The sequence below is a fragment of the Panicum virgatum genome, chromosome 7K, assembly GCF_016808335.1.
Source record: "Panicum virgatum strain AP13 chromosome 7K, P.virgatum_v5, whole genome shotgun sequence".
Taxonomy (NCBI): Eukaryota; Viridiplantae; Streptophyta; class Magnoliopsida; order Poales; family Poaceae; genus Panicum; species Panicum virgatum.
In genome coordinates, this window is record NC_053142.1 from 38,924,024 (window position 1) to 38,941,506 (window position 17,483).

General features: G+C 45.7%; 4 protein-coding genes, 1 long non-coding RNA gene, 5 other non-coding genes and 1 pseudogene across 10 annotated transcripts; 10 read left to right on the forward strand and 1 right to left on the reverse strand.

The window, feature by feature from the left end:
• Positions 1-832: 832 nt before the first annotated feature.
• LOC120642598 lies at positions 833-3,570 on the forward strand. The gene is made up of 4 exons (XM_039919192.1): positions 833-994; positions 2,729-2,790; positions 2,935-2,993; positions 3,110-3,570. The coding sequence occupies exons 1-4, from the start codon at positions 918-920 to the stop codon at positions 3,122-3,124; spliced, it is 213 nt and encodes a 70-aa protein (XP_039775126.1). The 5' UTR covers positions 833-917; the 3' UTR covers positions 3,125-3,570.
• LOC120643284 lies at positions 1,454-1,541 on the forward strand. Its single transcript, XR_005662963.1, has one exon. It is a non-coding gene; the product is annotated as a small nucleolar RNA SNORD25 (small nucleolar RNA).
• Positions 1,587-1,704, forward strand: LOC120643246 (annotated as a pseudogene).
• On the forward strand, positions 1,898-2,016 carry LOC120643280. The gene has a single exon (XR_005662959.1). It is a non-coding gene; the product is annotated as a small nucleolar RNA SNORD14 (small nucleolar RNA).
• LOC120643286 lies at positions 2,092-2,177 on the forward strand. Its single transcript, XR_005662965.1, has one exon. It is a non-coding gene; the product is annotated as a small nucleolar RNA SNORD25 (small nucleolar RNA).
• Positions 2,263-2,358, forward strand: LOC120643285. Its single transcript, XR_005662964.1, has one exon. It is a non-coding gene; the product is annotated as a small nucleolar RNA SNORD25 (small nucleolar RNA).
• On the forward strand, positions 2,445-2,588 carry LOC120643261. Its single transcript, XR_005662944.1, has one exon. It is a non-coding gene; the product is annotated as a small nucleolar RNA snoR136 (small nucleolar RNA).
• A 353-nt stretch (positions 3,571-3,923) lies between the features above and the next one.
• LOC120642438 (isocitrate dehydrogenase [NADP]-like) lies at positions 3,924-9,491 on the forward strand. The gene is made up of 15 exons (XM_039918954.1): positions 3,924-4,361; positions 4,458-4,501; positions 4,594-4,703; positions 5,201-5,238; positions 5,321-5,398; positions 5,533-5,586; positions 5,662-5,763; positions 5,853-5,938; positions 6,007-6,110; positions 7,408-7,476; positions 7,554-7,669; positions 7,845-7,879; positions 8,099-8,241; positions 8,378-8,500; positions 9,135-9,491. The coding sequence occupies exons 1-15, from the start codon at positions 4,085-4,087 to the stop codon at positions 9,226-9,228; spliced, it is 1,473 nt and encodes a 490-aa protein (XP_039774888.1). The 5' UTR covers positions 3,924-4,084; the 3' UTR covers positions 9,229-9,491.
• Positions 9,492-10,114: 623 nt separating this feature from the next.
• Positions 10,115-12,462, forward strand: LOC120642587 (glutaredoxin-C6-like). The gene is made up of 4 exons (XM_039919181.1): positions 10,115-10,360; positions 11,122-11,210; positions 11,898-11,996; positions 12,143-12,462. Exons 1-4 carry the CDS (start codon positions 10,260-10,262, stop codon positions 12,238-12,240), a joined length of 387 nt encoding a protein of 128 aa, XP_039775115.1. The 5' UTR covers positions 10,115-10,259; the 3' UTR covers positions 12,241-12,462.
• LOC120640233 lies at positions 12,460-16,700 on the reverse strand. Its single transcript, XM_039916089.1, has 3 exons — positions 16,392-16,700; positions 12,697-13,279; positions 12,460-12,536 (listed from the first exon to the last, which is right to left on the reverse strand). Exons 1-3 carry the CDS (start codon positions 16,698-16,700, stop codon positions 12,460-12,462), a joined length of 969 nt encoding a protein of 322 aa, XP_039772023.1.
• LOC120642626 lies at positions 13,595-15,012 on the forward strand. Its single transcript, XR_005662662.1, has 2 exons — positions 13,595-13,652; positions 14,847-15,012. It is a non-coding gene; the product is annotated as an uncharacterized LOC120642626 (long non-coding RNA).
• Positions 16,701-17,483: the final 783 nt, after the last annotated feature.

Consider the following 17,483-nt stretch of genomic DNA (forward strand, 5'->3'; position numbering starts at 1 on the left):
CGAGGGCAGCGAATCGCGGCGGCGAGGAGCTCGGCCGGCGCCAATGGTGGAGGGGGAGGGCTAGGGTTTGAGAGGAGGGCCGGTCGGGCACGAGAGCTAGAGGGGAGGGGGAGCGGGCGGCCGGTGCGGATAACAGCGAGCGGAGGGCGCGCGTGGCACGGCTGCCGAGGATGGCCGGCACGTGACGCGAGGTTGGTCGACGGCGGGGCGACGCGTGCGGCGCGGCGCCGAGCAAAACAGGGGAGGAGAGGGAGAGGCTGACGGGTGGGCCCGGCGAGGGATTTTCTTTTCTTTTCTTTTCTTTTTCTCTGGGCTGTGACACAACAGATCTTCAATTATTAATTTGGGATGGCATGTTGGTCGCAAGAACCAAACATGCACATAGCAAGACGTGATCTTGAATGGAGCAAAGGAGGGTATTGACACGGACATAGGTGGATGTACGCTGAAAACAGTATCGGCCACGAATATAGACCTTGAAGACTCACCTCAATTTAATACTTTCAAAAAAAAATTCAATTTCCTTTTGAATCGATAAAAGAACACGTCCAACTTAAGTTTTGGCACTTTGAACTTCAAAAAAGAGGGTGAATTGACAAGGAGAAAGGAACCTTCGTGATCTCGGCCCCATTGGAAAAAGGCCCATTGACCAAAGACCCACGTAAATCTTCGGCCCTTGAGCCCAATCGAACATCAACTGTAGCACGGCCATATCGTCGCTCTCTAGGGTTCCAACTGATTGACGAATCCCAACCGTTCAATCCCCGAACTACGACATCAGACTGCGTAATCCAACGGCAGCAAAGTGGGCGTTCTCCTATAAGGCTCGACCATCCCCCGCCTTTCCTTTTGACCCGCCGCCTCCTCCCCGTTTCCGGAAGCTTCTTCTTCCTCCTCCTCCACCCCCAGGGTTAGCCATGGCCGCCGGCAACCTGTTCGGGCGGGCGCTGAGCTACGTCGTCAACGAGTTCCTCGTTGAGGGTCTCGCCAACAGGTGAGCACGCCGCCCTCTCCTCCCTCCCACGTTCCCGCCCTATCGTTAGATCCGTCTACTGTCGCCTCGCGCGATTTCGATTTCGATTTCGATGTTGATTTGATTGGATTGGATTCGATGCAACTCGTTGCGCTTCGTCATCTGGTCCTTGGGAGGATCGGCTTTTGCCGGTCGGTTCCCAAGGGACTCGTTCCCTTGAAGCCACATCATCCCGTTGTATCCTGGGCCGACCCTCTCTCGCGTGCCCTCGGAGATTCGCCATGAACGGGGCACCGTGCGGCTCTTACATACATGACTTTGTTATGGAAGGTTGCTTCGAGCTGTTGGTACTTGCTTTTCCTTTATTGCTCTTGATTATCTCCACGATCGTGATGAACCCTAACACTTAGTTACAGGTTTGTCCAAAATTGCGTTTTCTCTCTTTTGATCGTTGTTCCTGGATTGGTGTCGAGTTGTGTCCACGACGATGATGAGCCCTAACAGACCTGTAATGATTCTTGCGGTTATGATCGCTTGATACATAGAACATCTAAGGGACTGAGTCACAGTTTTGCTTAAATTTTACAAGTATTTAGGCTGTTATCTCCTCTGGCTGAAACTACTGATAGCAAGTGCAGTTGAACATAACCTTTGTGGTTTGCGGTGGGACGGAGCTCCCATCTGCAGCTGTTTGATTCGGCTGTGTTGTGTATTTTAAATCGGGTATCTGAGGGTTGGTACAGAACCGCCTGTTCATTTATTTTTCTTTAGTTTGCCAACTGTAATAGAATGAACTTTTGGCCTCATGCCACGTCTATTGTTCTCACGTGTTGATAGGAACCTTGTGACTGCTTCTCAATCTGTCCACGGTGCTGGTCCCTGTGATTATATTCACTAATTTAGTTGATTTGTTTTGTTGACCCATGGCGATGATGATAAAACTAAGGCGTGTTTCTCAACATTCGCAGTAGCCGCCCAAGAGCTTTCGCCGCGCCAGGCTTGAGAGCTAATGCTGTTAAATCCTTCCTTGGATGTCTGAGCCATGATTATTTTCCCACATTTTTTTTCCTGATGTTGATTAGGTGTCCTGATTAACTTTGGCATGATGTTTTATTGATAGCAATAGTTATGTGTTTATGGACGTGTAATGATTCTTGTGGATATGATTGCTTGAACTCACGAACATCCAAGTGACTGAGTTGCAATTCACTTGACTTCAAGTTCTGATGTTTAGGTTACTGATCAGCAGATTATTTCTGATGGTTACACATTCGAACTGATGTGTTTGTGATAACGGTGATGAGTCCTTTCACAGTTACAGACCTGTGATGATTCTTGCGGAAATGATCGCATGATTCAAAGAACATCTAAGGGACTGAGTTGTCATGAATTTTGTGCTCTATATTCTTTTTATTTTAGGTTTATTTGCTAGTTGCACTTCACTTGTTCAGTTCCTACGGTATGGCTTTAGTTTGTGCCGCTTCTCTTGGTTCATGCTCATGAGCTCGTTTTTGGTTCTTGAGCTTTGGAAGGTGAAGCAAAAGTCTCAATGGTTCCTCTCGCTATCCGGTGCAGAATTTCTTTTGATGCTACTGGACGTCGAGGAACTATATTTTAGTATTACTTATATCTTTAGTAATGTACTGGCTATTTTGATTGTACTAGTATAGTTTCTTGGTCGCTACATGCTGTTGTTTGTGGGTTGTTTGTTTTGGTTACTTGTTTTTACTTACAGTGAGACATTGTATTTTGCAGCCGTGCATTCCAGAGGTTTGCTGTGAAGACCAACAGGACTCTTGAGAACCTATCATCTAAAGGTAGCTTTTTTAACCATCGCGTCCGGACAGAATAATTATGTTTCTAACTGCGAACATCAATTGAGTACTTATTTTGTTGCTATGCTAAATGGCCTAAATCTGTGTATCAAATTGCTCAAAAAAGCTGATGAACACCCTTTTCAGCTAAGGAAGTGAGAGAGGAGCTATCCGAGCAATTAAAGGATGCGCGTGGCCAGAATGATGTAAGTGAGATCAATTTTGCCTTGTGCCTTATTCTGTCTCAGTGCAGTGTCATTTGATGCTACCATGCTTGCTTGCTAGTTTTTAGTGCTATATCTGATCAAATATCTGTTTGCAGCACTTCAAGCGGTGAAGCTGGATCGCACATTGGTTCACCAAGATGATGCCTGCCGTGTGCAACCTTTCCATAGTTTTCCTAGTATTCATCTGGATCCTATTTATGGATGTCATTCCATCAAAGGGTGCGGTCTTGACCTGTTCCTATTTTGGATGTCATTCAATTGAAGGAACCTTTGTATAGTATCTTCAGTTTCACTGGACTTGATTATCAGACACAGAGCAGAGAGCAGTTGATGTCTAGCCCCTCCCTAGTGTTGTGAAATGGAACACGAACTACTGGCAAGCAGCATTCGTGTATTGTTATTAAGATACATATCTATGCTGATTATCTGACTTTGTATTTGTGGATATGTGTGTTACGGTTGTGGTTGGTCTTGATCAACGTGATCATAGTTCTTTGCCCTGTACAAAAATGTTACGTTTCTGTTGAAATGGTGTCACTTTCAGAGCTTTTGTGTAGAAATGATTCTGTGTGAGTGTGATCTGCTCTCCATTTGGGAGAAATCTTCAGTTTGATTTCATGATGATATATGTTTGCAACAGGACAGGATAATTGTTGACTTTGCCGCCCATTTCAGTTTAAGATATTATTCTGAACTGAAGAATTTCGATAGAGTTTCGCACGAACTGACAAAAAATCAACTCGCCAACTCAATCCGGCTATACGGACCCCCCAAATCGGACGAAATGCGTGCGAACAGTGGCACGATGCGAGACCCGGACGACATTCCGAGCACTCAAGCAGGCAATCGTGCACCGGGCCCCTGAACTGTAGAGTCGGGCTCGCTTTCCTTTCGCCCGTGGACCGGCTCGACCAAAAGGTCCAAAACCCACGCGCCGGTCGCCACTCGGCCTTCGCCACGCCACGCTACCCTCCTCCAGTCTCACCCACGCCGGCGTCCTCCCGCCTCCCCTCACCGGCACGCACGCCTCCCCCACGCGCCGCGCGCTCCTTTAGCGCTCGGCTCGTGGGATGCGCCACCTGCTCCTGCCCCGTCTCCTCCTCTTCTCCCCCGCCATGGCTCGCGCTTCCGTGTCCGGCTCCGCCGCGGCGGCCAAAGCCCTCCTCCCCTTAAACCCCGCCCGCGGCGGGAGCCGCCTCCCTTCCCTGCTCCCCGCGCGCCGCCTCCCTGCCCCCGGGAGCGGCCGCGCGTTCCGCGGCGCCTCTCTCCGGTGCTACGCAGCCGCCGCCGCCGCGGTGGCCGAGCAGGGCCGCATCAAGGTCCAGAACCCCATCGTCGAGATGGACGGTACGCTGGCCCCTCCTCCTCTCTCTTCCCTTCGTGTCGGGCGGGCCTAGTCCTGTGGGGTTGATGACTCTGCTGCTTTGCTTGTGTTGTTTTCAGGGGATGAGATGACGCGGGTCATATGGAGTATGATAAAGGATAAGGTCTGTGGAATTTCCGTGTTCTTTTCTGCTGTTCTCGATCACTAGTGTTTTGCTGATGCGAATTGGATGGGCTGGAATTGGATTGTGTGCAGCTCATCTTCCCGTACCTGGAGCTGGATGTGAAGTACTATGATCTTGGAATTCTCAACAGGGACGCCACCAACGATGAGGTCACCGTGGAGAGTGCAGAGGCTACATTGAAGTAAGATTTAATTCCTGCCTTTCCCTTGGCCCCTGGGGATCCATGTTTGGACATGTGAAGCTACTTATTGTTTTCAGTAATTCAGTCACCAAAAAGCATTTAGGAACAAGGGTCAGGTGTTTTTCATGGGACATCCAATCTAGCTGGCTGGACAAGTGGACATTAGTTATTTCTTCACGCCGATGCCATAATCATGGATGCATTGTTCAAGCCTGTCTATATATTCTGGTTTTATGGTGTTTCAATCACCCAATCACTATAGATTTGGTTGATTATCTAAATTGTTAAACTTTTAACTCTTCCACTGATCTGGTAATCATGCCTAACAATCTTAATATCCTGGAATTGATTATAAAAAATATAGTTCATCCCAGAACCATGCTGGGTCTTCTGCAAACTTCCATTTGGCTTTCAAGTACCATGATGCCATTCTATATGCAAGATCATTTTGTACATTCTTTTTATATCTGTAAGATCTCGTTTTGTGCTCTCAACAGGTATAATGTAGCTGTTAAGTGTGCAACAATCACGCCTGGTAAGTCCCTTCAACTTTTATTTCCTGTTTTCAATCATATATCTGAGTGTTAAGGACTTAAGGTACACTTATTTTTATGCAGATGAGACTAGAGTCAAAGAGTTCAAACTCAAGTCTATGTGGCGGAGCCCAAATGGCACAATAAGAAATATTCTAAATGGTTTACTCTCTGCTCTTTCTGACATCTAATAAGTGTTGGTTTAACGTACTAGAAAAATTATATGAAATATCCTAGATAATGATAGCTAAATTGTGTCATTCTTTCTTTCCACAATTGCTCACCGTGACATGCAGGCACTGTTTTTCGCGAACCCATCTTGTGTAAAAACATACCACGTATATTGTCTGGTAAGCAGATTACTGTATGACATGTTCAATGCAACAATTGTAAAGTTGCCGAATTAATAAATTTGTGTTCTTTAGGCTGGAAGAAACCTATCTGCATAGGAAGGCATGCATTTGGTGACCAGTATCGAGCAACTGATATGATTATCGATGGTCCAGGAAAGCTCAAGATGGTATTTGGTGAGCTCAGTTTGACCACTATTTAGTTATATCATAAATCTGCTATGTTGATTTTCTCATCTGGTTCCTTGTTGCTCCTGAAAAATCAGTGCCTGAGGGAGCTGAGGCGGTGGAGCTCGATGTCTATGATTTTAAAGGACCTGGTGTGTCATTATCGATGTACAATGTAGACGAGGTATTGTGGAACAGTAATAGGACTCATTGCTATCTTTGAGTGCTATTATAACGTCCTCTGTTTTCTAGTCTATTAGGGCTTTTGCCGAGTCCTCTATGGCTATGGCACTTTCCAAAAGGTGGCCTCTTTATCTCAGCACCAAGAACACAATCCTAAAGAAGTACGATGGCAGGTAGGAATTTCCATCCTTTGCTCTTTGTAGTATGTTCCCCTTATTGCTCTTATCATGCATGCTTTTGTCGCCTCAAGGACTACCAAGGACCCTTCTGTGATGCTTGTGTGACTGTATACATGGTTTCTCTTGCTATCTAAACCTGATTGAGATTGAGCAAGCATTTATCCTGATATAGACGGCCAAGGCATATTAGTAGGAAAACTGATTACCACTACAATATTTCGTTCAAATACAGTTACTACTGCATGTTTATCATCACAATCTTTTATTTCACTATTTCTTTCCCTAAACTCTTTGCAAACTAAAAAGTAAAAACTACCTAGTCTGGTTTAGCTTAGGGTTCAGATGGGGGCTAGAATGTCTTTCCATGATTTGTGATTGATGGCACTTTCCAAAAAAAAGGCAATGCACATCTCTGGATGGCTGCTTATGTCACATAAACTTAAATGCTGATGGATCATGGAACTTTATCTTTGTGTATAAACTAAACAAGATATGATAGAAGGTTGGAACTGCCATGCTTTGACATTTGTTGCATATTTCCCCCTTCATATTGCTGTCAGTGTGCTACCTTTTTTACTTTTTGTTGGCTCCTTCACTTCTGGTGTAGTCTGGGAGGATAATCTGAAACTCCCTGGTGATGTAATGCTGTTAGATGGGGAGTGCTATTAAAACTTCGTCGTGGGTGGTAGTTTCAGTCTACTATTCTGGCTGGCCCTTTATGCAATTATGATGGTCAATCGAGGCTGGTTTGCTTTTACGGTAGGTGAACTAGAGGCCTTTGGGCCTTAAACTGTAAAGACTTGTATTCGTATTTTCGTTCCTTTCTCAGTGATGAAATTCAGGGTTCACCCCAGTATGGAAAACAGTGTTAAGCATTCTTTTACTGCCCCAAGGACTACCAAGGACCTTCCTCTCTGATGCTTCTACAAACATAAAAATTAGTTTTATCTTATTAAGTCTGGATTGTGAATGAGCAACATTTCGTCTGACATAACTGACTGGCAAGACTGTGCCTTCACAGTCGTGCTACCACGATGATCTCTCCACAGTGTACAGTTACTGCAGCATATTTATCGTCAATCTATCCCTGATGTTGTTCTTTACCTAGACTTTTTGCAACCTACAGACTACAGAGTCTGGTGGGCATTAGGGTTCAGACAGTAACCAGAACGACTTTCCATGATTTGTGTTCTGACTGCTCTTTTGTTTGGTTGCCTTACTACACCGCAGCTAATCATGTGATACCAGACCAGTCCAATATTGACACTTGCAAATTTGAAATGAATTATAGATTCAAAGACATCTTCCAGGAGGTATATGAAGAGAACTGGAAGGAGAAGTTTGAGGAGAACTCAATATGGTTTGTGCTAATTTATCCAGATTTTGATTATGATTGTTTTTCTCGAATGACAGACAATCTTTACATGATGCATATAGGTATGAGCACCGGTTGATTGACGACATGGTAGCCTATGCTGTGAAAAGTGAGGGTGGGTATGTTTGGGCGTGCAAAAATTATGATGGAGACGTCCAGAGTGACTTCCTGGCTCAAGGTTTGCAACAATTTTCTCCTGCTGTTACATGTTCAAATATACTGTCACTATTGAGATGATGTGCTTACTTGAAACCACATGGTGACAATAGGTTGCATCCTTGCTTACCGTGTGATTATTTTCCATGTCCCCTATTTCTTATCAATTAATTTTTCTTAATGAATGCTTGTTTCAGGTTTTGGTTCTCTGGGTCTGATGACATCGGTGCTGGTATGTTGTGTTATCTTTGCACCTCTGTAAAGCTCATTGCATAAAAAAACAATATTACACATTAGGATGAGCTGCATTTTTTTATTCAAACAATGGAACTGGGACCTGAAACCATGGCCTCAAATGCCACTAACTTATGATTAGACCACTAGAATGCATAAATGTCCCTAGTCTGCTTTTATTATATTGGATTGCTAAATAGCAGTTTCTTTTCTACAGTTGTCTTCTGATGGGAAAACATTAGAGGCTGAGGCTGCTCACGGGACTGTCACTAGACATTTCAGGCTACATCAGAAGGGGCAGGAGACGAGCACCAACAGTATTGCCTCAATATTTGCTTGGACTCGTGGATTAGAACACAGGTAATCACTCTTGTTGGAGTAAATGATGAATTTCACACATGAGCTTAGAAGATCTATTAGAATCATGATCTGTTTTTGTTTGTCCATCTGTTTGTGTACCTGCTAATTTAATAATGGTGTATTTTTTTCTGTTCAGAGCAAAGCTGGATAAAAATGATAGGCTGCTGGATTTCACACACAAACTTGAATCTGCATGTGTTGAGACGGTGGAATCTGGCAAGATGACGAAGGACCTTGCACTTCTTATTCATGGCCCCAAGTAAGCGATTTATGCATGTCTTCAGTTTTCCATGTTGTTCAGAAACTATGTTCAATGCTGATATCATTTCGTGTTACACTCTAAGATGGATACAAAAAGATGGTAGCATGTTAATGAACATACAGCATGTTGAATGGTGACAGCTAGACAGTTAAATAACATCTTTACTTCTGTTAATTATAGTTAATATAAGGCATGTCGTATGCACCAACAAGTGATGGGCTAATAGCATTTAGAACAAAATACTTTTATTAGGAACGATCTATATTTTCCATGCTTGTTCTTGTTCATCATTTGGAATTTGGGACCAAATCTTCTACATGATTTCTGTTTAACTAGGTTGTGACATCTTGGTAACATGCTTAAGCCAATAATTGTAGCACCATGGTTACTATTTCTGAATTTCTAAGCAATAGAGATGAGACTAATTTTTTTGTATGCTTGAAGGCATAATAAATAACTAGTATGTAACCATGTCGATGATTAGTCATTGGGTAGTATCCTGCTATTTTCCCTGGTTTGGGACTGAATAATCTTATTTGTTTACAGCAGTGTGGTCTGTTCTGTGGCTTGTCTCTGCCATGCTGTTTTACCTTACTTGTTTTCGTGAGCATGAATATGTTGCTGTTGCTAGGGTATCAAGGGAGTTCTACCTGAGCACCGAGGAGTTCATCGACGCTGTCGCTCAGCAATTGCGAGGAAAGATTCAGACACCAGCTGTGGTGTAATCTTGAGCTTGGAGCCTGAAACCGAGTGAGCCAGTTTCGCTGTGCATTCGGCGCACTTTTTTTTTGAACTGTACACAGCGAGGGAAGCCCCCGCTGTGAAAAAAAAAAAACTTCGGCGCGCTTTTGACTGAGACGAGATGGATCTCAAACAAATTTGTTTTGTGGGTTACAGTGAAACATTTCATGGTTGGGTAAATTATGGTCGATGATCAACAAATCCAAAGCAACATTGATTGAACACAATATATTACTAGTTGGGAACATATCATGTACAAACCAATTTTTTCATGCAAATCATGCAAACTTTAATCTGGTCCTTCAGATCAATATCTAAGGAGAGGGGCGTAGGGGGCTGGGATGGGGGATTTGCAAAGTGTGATTACCCAATCTAAGGATGGACAGTTAATTATAAAAAGGAACATATCAGGTGCAAACCAATTTCTCCATGCAAACTTTAATCTGGTCCATCAGGGGAGGGGCGCAGGGGGTTGGGATGAGAGATTTGCAAAGTGTGATTACCCAATCTAAGGATGGACGGTTAATTATAAAATTATCCAATCCTCTCATGCTTCTTGGATGTTAACCCAGTGGTTCAGATTGAAGTTTGTATGGCTTATACGGAGATGTTAGTTTGCACTTGATATATTCTCTAGTTGAAAAAAACAACTATAAACGACGAGATGAATCTTTTAATTTTCGTTAGATCATAATTAAATATTAATTGTTAAATAATAACGATAGTGGTACTAAAAAAATTTGCGAACTAAACAAGCCCTTAGTGTTTCGAATGGACGAGTACTAAACCTGGGGCCCTGGGAGGCCTGCCCAGCTGCCAGCGTGGTCGACTAGCAGCCAGCCACCAGGGAACCAGGTATGCCCGCCCCCTCCCTCTTTAAGTAGAGACTCGCACGGGCACACGGCACACGGCACACCGTCCTCGCGTGGGTTCCTCCCAAACCCCCAACCACCTCCCCGGCGCCGCTCTTCGTCGTCCCCCCGGCCTTATAAATACGAGCCGGAAGGGGGCGCAGATGGGAATCACCTCCTCTTCGTCCTCGCGCCCGGAATCCAGAGCTATGGCGCTCGCCAAGGCCAAGGAAATCGTCGCCTCCGCGCCCGTCGTCGTCTTCAGGTCTCTTCTCTTCTCCCCCGTCTCTACTGTCAACAAATGCGCTGCTAGATTAGACTTCGGAAGTAATTTTGAGGAAATGGAAAGGGGAAAGGGGACCTGGAGTTGAGCATATTCCTCTTTTTTCGTTCTCCGCGAGAATATTCGTTATTCATCTCTATCTTCGAAGAGTGATGCAAGGAACTTATTTAAACCTATAATTTTAGGTATGCCAATTCCGTTAAGGGTGTTTTAATCCGTGGTTCCTGGCAGATTTGCTCCAATCGTTGTGGAAAATGTAGAATTTGAATCCGGTTGGGTACAACCAATCATGCCGGCAACCTTGAAATTCTTCAGCTAACGAGTTCGAAAACTGATTCAGGGTTTATTTCTTAGATTACCTAGCCAACTGCTGCTCCCACCCCCTCAGGGCCTGTTTCGCATGGGGAGAGGTGACCCAAATCCTTATGATTTAGTTCAAATTTGAACTAGAAGCTTCTGACGCAGCTGAATTCACTGGATCTGTTTCTCAGGCATCCCCCGTCTTACAAACATCCCCTAAATATCTTGATGGCCCTGCTATCTACTGTTTAAGTATTGAGCTTCACACTTCACGACATGCTGCAATAGAAGACAGGGTTTAGTTTACGCGCTTCTTAGGTTAATGAAGTGGTGTAGTGTACTATATTTGGTGTTAGATGCTCTCATTATGATTTTTAGTTTTGTTCTTCAGAAGCTCATCTTCCCCTGCTCTGTGGCTGATGCTTATTTCTGGTTACCTGCAGCAAGTCTTACTGCCCTTTCTGCGTCCGTGTGAAGCAGCTGTTCGAGAAGCTGGGAGCAAGCTTCAAGGCCATTGAGATGGATGTGGAAAGTGAGTGCACCTAATTTTGTTTGTTCCTTTCATGGTTCAGTGTGCAATTCTTAGTTGGACTGGGAGCATGATGAATATTACTAATTGCTGAAGGCTAGCTTGGCATGTGGATAAACTTGGGAAGTTGGGATGTTTCTTATGTATGGTTTTCCTGAGTTATAAAATGGTTAAAGGGATCAGGGGTGGGGTTTTATAGATGAAGGGTGTAGTACAGCAGCACTATCATTCGATTCTTTTTTTAATGAAAAAATTTGATGCTGTGGCTGGTCGTTCATGTTATAAGATTGTTTGGATAGATGGTAGAAAAACAATGGTTATGGCAATTGGCAAATAACTAAGAATGAATGACCTGACAAATACAATGCTAGCTGTTAAGTGGTGTCTTCTCTACTAATATAAACTGGGTTGAAAAAAGATGCTAAATGTTAAGTTTGTAACTGTCAGATTCATATCCCTGTTGTGTTGTTCCAATTGTTTGAGCACAACATATTTCACACTGAAATATTAGGCTTCAATTGCAAATGAGTCCCCTTAGTTCATATTTCAGACTGCATGTTGATGATCACCATAGGTCCATAGCTTTCTATAAAAGCAGGGTAAAACCTTTGTCGAAAAAAAAAATGTTGATGATCACCATGGGATTTGGGGGCAAACAAACTCTTACTGAATGGATCTTTTTTACTTTAGGTGATGGACCTGAGCTCCAGGATGCTCTCAAGGAATGGACTGGCCAGAGGACCGTCCCAAATGTCTTCATCAATGGGAAGCATATTGGTGGCTGCGATGGTGAGCCATTTTGCTTTGCGCTATTACAGACCAATTCATCTAATTTCATTTGTTTGTGGCCGTGCAGTTGTATATATGTGAAAACCGCACCTATACTAACTGCTCTGTCTGAAGTTACCTGACATGTTTTGTGTCTGCTCGGGCAGATACCATGGCACTGAACAATGATGGGAAGCTGGTGGCTCTGCTAACTGAGGCTGGAGCAATCGCGGGTTCTACCTCCAAGAAAACCGCCACTGCTTAGCTAAACCTGAGAGTTGTCCCGGTTGACATGTTTATACTGTTCCCATGGTATGAAATAAGGGGGCTATGCTTCGCAGGTCCTGAACTTTGTGCTGTCAAAGTGTCAAGTACTATCATGACTGTTTAGTCCCCCTGTTGAACTGCTCAGACATCAATCTGAGTTGCATGCCTGTGCTTAATAGTAATGACTTCCTAATCATAAACTCTGTCGTCGTGATGTTCATCTTTCTGCTGGAAGTATGTGCATCAGCCTTTGGATTGATGCTGATCCTGGACTGCATTTTAGTGTTTTTAACCCTGCAGAACTGATCCCATGAAAATGAATATCGAAGGCACCGGGAAAACTGTACATGCAAAGCAGTTCCCGGCGCGAAACTGCTACGGATCATGGGATACACCGTACACGCAGTGCCAGTACGAATCAAGCGTCCTGCTGCCTGGCCATCCTCAGGTATACCTTGTACACGACCAGCTCCTCGTCGCCGCCGTGTTCGCCATACGGGAAGCTCGGTTCGCGGGCGCCGCACCACGAAGAACCACTCGAACTGGTCGTTGGCCGGCGGCAGCACGGCCGTGAGCACCGCCGGGTGCGCCGCGCACACGTCGGCGGCGCGGTGCATGCGGCACCGCAGCGGGTCCCCGGCGCTGAGGCTGGCGAGGTAGAGCTGCACGAGCACCTGCGGCCTCACGTCGTCGGCGCCCGCGCGCCGCGCCGCGGCGTCGAGGCGGAGCCTCCCGTCGAGCGCCCCGCCGCGCGCCGGGAACACCTTGCACACGACCACGTCGAACGCCCCGCCGCCGCCGCCGCCGGGGCAGCGGTCGCCGTACTCCTCCATGCGCCACTCCGTCTCCCTCCCGGCGCTGGCCTCCACGGCGTCCTCGTAGTAGCGGAAGCAGTGGCAGTACCACGCGGCGCCGCCGGGATCGGCCTCGCCGGTGAGGCGGTACGCCCCGGGCCCGGCCCTCCGCTTGCCGCCGAGCCCCCGCCCGCGGCAGACGAAGAAGAGCCACTCGGGCCGGGCGCCGCTGGCGGGCGGGTGCTGTAACAATCCAAAATTTGGAATTCAAATGGAAATACGAATTCACCAAAGTTTGAATGAAGTTTAGCTAAATTCAAACCTTACACGTGGCCCCCACATGTCACTCTCTCTTCTCTCCCTCACTCTTCCCTGCTCTGTGCCGAACAGAGCTTGCCGGCCACGCGCCGAGCCTCGCCGCGCCCCAGCCCTTCCCCATCCTTGGTTCTCCCGAAGCCTCTCGGCCCCTCCACGCGGCACCATCTCCCTGCACGCACGCCGAGAACGGCCGTCGATGCGCCACGGCGACGAACGCGTCGAGCCGTGCCGTGCGCCAATAACCCCGCCAAGGACCCACGCTGAGAAGAAATAGAAATCCAGGGGCCTAGGTGCAAAAGTTCGTTTTCTTTTCCTTTTGTTTTCAAAAACAGCAAACTTGTAAATTCCATATAAAATCGTAGAAAAATCAGAAAAATGCAAATCCAAATGTTCTGGAATCCTTGCAACAAGATCTACAACTTTCATTACATGCACATATTTATTTTCTGTCTGTATTTTAATATAGGAAAAAGATTAGATTACATAGGTTATAATTATTCTAGGAGTTCTACTCACTATCTATGGGTTATTTTTGGTGGGTAGCTACTTCATGACATGCTTATCGTTGTGTAAAAATTTGAGCACCAGTTAATACTTTTAACTAGATGAAACCCTAGTCTTGGCTAGATCTAATAGAATAGTATATTATTTTATTTCTGGATGTTCTGACTTAGATTTATGTATGAAACTTTTTCTATGTATTTCCAATACTAAATTAACACCACTGTCCAAATTTCGTTAATTATAGATTTGTGTATCTATTTATTTTATTTAATCCTTGTTTAGTAGACTTTAATTATGAGAAATAATTTATTTTGTTTTTAAATCATGAAAATAATTCTGAGTGTTCTTTTTGAATATATTAGCTTGTCCATGAAGTTTGAACACCAGTTCATGACTAGAACAGAAGTTAAAAATGAATCTTGTTAGATTGATGTCTGTTTTGTTTATTTTCTCAGAATTAATTCTGTGTAGATAAAATCATGAACAAATCACAGTATCTAATGCATCCCTGTGTCGACCTCCTGTTAAATTTTCAGCATCTGTTTTGCTCTGGTCTGACCTGTATAATTCAATCTTGCTCTAGGAGTTGTCTGAATGAATGAATTGTTTGGATTAAATGGATGCATGAAATGACATGATTTTTACAGAGTAGATTGCTCTTTGTACCTTCTGTTTAGAATAATTTTTGCTGAAATTTTTGTTGTTTATGTACTGAGTTATTTAATTATTAATAAGCCATGACCTGCATGTTATAGGAATCAACTACTGCTTGTTTGTGCAGTTAGTGAACTTCTTTTGTGCCGTTGATCATGATGCCATGGGTAGTTAGAAATGTAGTTAACTACTCTATAAATGATCGCCCATGTGATATGATTATTTGTTACTTGTTAGACTACAACTTTATCGTGAAGGAAAAATAATAGCATATATATTGTTGAGCAATTCAGAACTGTGCATTCATACATATGCATTGCTGCATTTCATTTAGGTACGATAGATGAACCACGTGAAGGACGTGATATTGGAACCGAACACGAAGACGATGTTTGGTGGACATATTCAGAAGAGGCAAAGAACCAGGAGTACATGCTTGGACCGGAATACTCGCCAAGCGAGTGTCATCTAACAAACACTGACCTAGTGTTAATCCCAGGCAAGCCCCGGTGCACATCCGTTTATTTCAAACTATGACACCTATATTATGTTTCTATTACTTGTGCATTAGGTTCAGGAATTATTTGAAACCCTAGTTGTATGATCCCTAGGTCTCCTCGAGTTATACTAGTATGTAGAGGACGATAGAAATGCTATGCTTAATAGAACTCGGTAGAAGACGAGTGATTTCGGGTCACTCGCGAGATATAGGATATCTCGTTATTTTGAGTATATGGAATATTGGGATAGGTTGGATAAGGAAAAGAAAATGGAGACCGGGCAGGGAAAGGTTAGCCCGTCTGTGTCGGTTAAGGACCGTTCGTTGCCTGGCCCTGTGATCGAGTTTGAATTGTACTAACCGCATGCCGGGAGTAGGAGGTAGTCGAAACCGGTAAGCCGAGTACTGCCTTGTTTCGAAAGTACAGGACTCCAACTCACCTCCTGGGGTAGTCGAGTAGTCGCGGAGAAATGGGGTTGCATATGTTTATTTTTGGTGGTCTCACGTTGAGCTCGGCTGACCATATGATGGTGGGGCGGTCCTGTAGTTCGAGACGGGGAGGGGAATGGTTGGTTTGTATGGTCCGACGGGGCCAATACGTGCCGTGTTGGTTAGGTTCACCTTGCAAGGTTAAATCGGATCGATCCGCCGTACGTCGCATCTCGGATATGAGCACCTTGATCACAGCACCACATCGTAGTGATGCTCTATGAAATTTAAATGGTGGCTAGAAATTAATTATCTTGATTTAATATTTCAATGGTTGCTATGGTTGCTTAGAATTTTCAAATACTAGTTCATGGTTTAAGCATATGGAAATTTGGAGCTAAAATATTGAATTTAAGGATCTACCCTTAGATGCTTTTCTGCAAATAAATCCACCAGCCAGAAAGCTTTGCATGTCTAGATATGTGGGCTAAGTTATACCCACTGGTCGGGTAAGTCTTGCTGAGTATTAGTATACTCAGGGTTTGTTGTTTACCTTATTTCAGGTATAGAAGCTAACCAGGATTCGCATCAGTGGGCTCGATGTGACGTCCTCACGTGTTCATAGTTATCGTTTCGTTTTATTGGTTCTCAATCAAATTTCTTCCTCTCAGGTCATATTCTCATCCGCTGCTGTCATTTATTTTATATAAATTCTAAATTTAAAGTGATTGTGTAAATATATATGTTATTATCTATTTTTGTGAAATTATATTATGCTGGTACCGTCTGTGCTCGCTGTCGCGCGAGACTTCTGGTGTGTTTCGATCGGCCTGTGGGTTGGAAACAGGCTGTCAGGTTACACTTAATTAAACTAATGCGCCTGATGCGTTCAAATGATGGCCATTACGCTTAATTAAGCCGTTTAACTTGGCGGTTCTGTCACAGGTGCACCCTGGCGAGGAACGCCGGGTGCGCGCCGTAGACGTCGGCGTCGTGGATCTGCGGCGGCAGGTCACCGCACCGCAGGGCGCGGCGCGCGGGCAGGTACCGTCCGACGAGGTTGTCCGGGGCGGGGTCGAAGTCGAAGGGCGGCTGGGCGCCTGCTGGAGGCCTGTTCCCGCCGCGCCGCGGTGGCCTCGGCGGCCTGGCCACGGCCGCCGTGTCGCTGCTGCTGCCGGTGCCGAGGAGGACCCAGCCGTCGTCGGTCACCTCCTCGCGGAAGCCGGCGGGCGGCGCGGACGACGACGCGGCCTGCTGCATTGCTCCCGGCGCGCGCCGGGCTCTTCGGTGTCGCGGGGGCTCAACGGTATCCTGCACGTTCGCTTTCTAACGTTCCGAAGCGAGATGTGATCGCCTCGGGAACGCGCGGCCGGCGGGCGTGCGGTTTCATGGAGCGCGCGAGGCTGGTTTCCGAGGCGTCTGAGGAGCCAAGGCAGGCATATGATCGGAGTAGGGGCTGAGCCGAGGCGGAAGCGATTGCGTCCGCCGCGGCTCCATCGGTCATCTGGAGTCTGGACCAGTGGCGGAGCTAGAAACGAAACGGGGGGCTATTTTTCCCTGACCATGAATTGAGGAGGAAGAAGTCTGTCCTTGATAAGTGGCGTTAGAGATTAGATGAACCATACATTAATTGGGATTGGTAGATTGTGGCAGCCTGAGTCCAATCCATCTTGCGGCCGGCTGTGAGGTCGGCGAGCGGCAAACAATGGAGACCGCAGATCGGGGGCGAGAGCCAACGAGACGCGAGCGGCGATGCGACCGTCACCCAGCACTGCATGCCATCTGCACCTTCTGGCATGGCTGCCAAGGCCTGGGTGAGTGGGTTTACACGAGATACCTATGTGACTTCATTTGGATCAAGGGAGGGCATAACCCACTTTTATCGACATGTAGCTCCGCCACTGGTCTGGACTCCGCAAGCAAAAGGTATCCCGGACGGACAAGATCAGAACTTTTTTTTTGGAGAAGGGACAAGATCAGAACTGGCACGGCGTGCGCCAGGCAAAATCTCGTAGCCGCGGTGGCATCCAAACGTGCGATCCG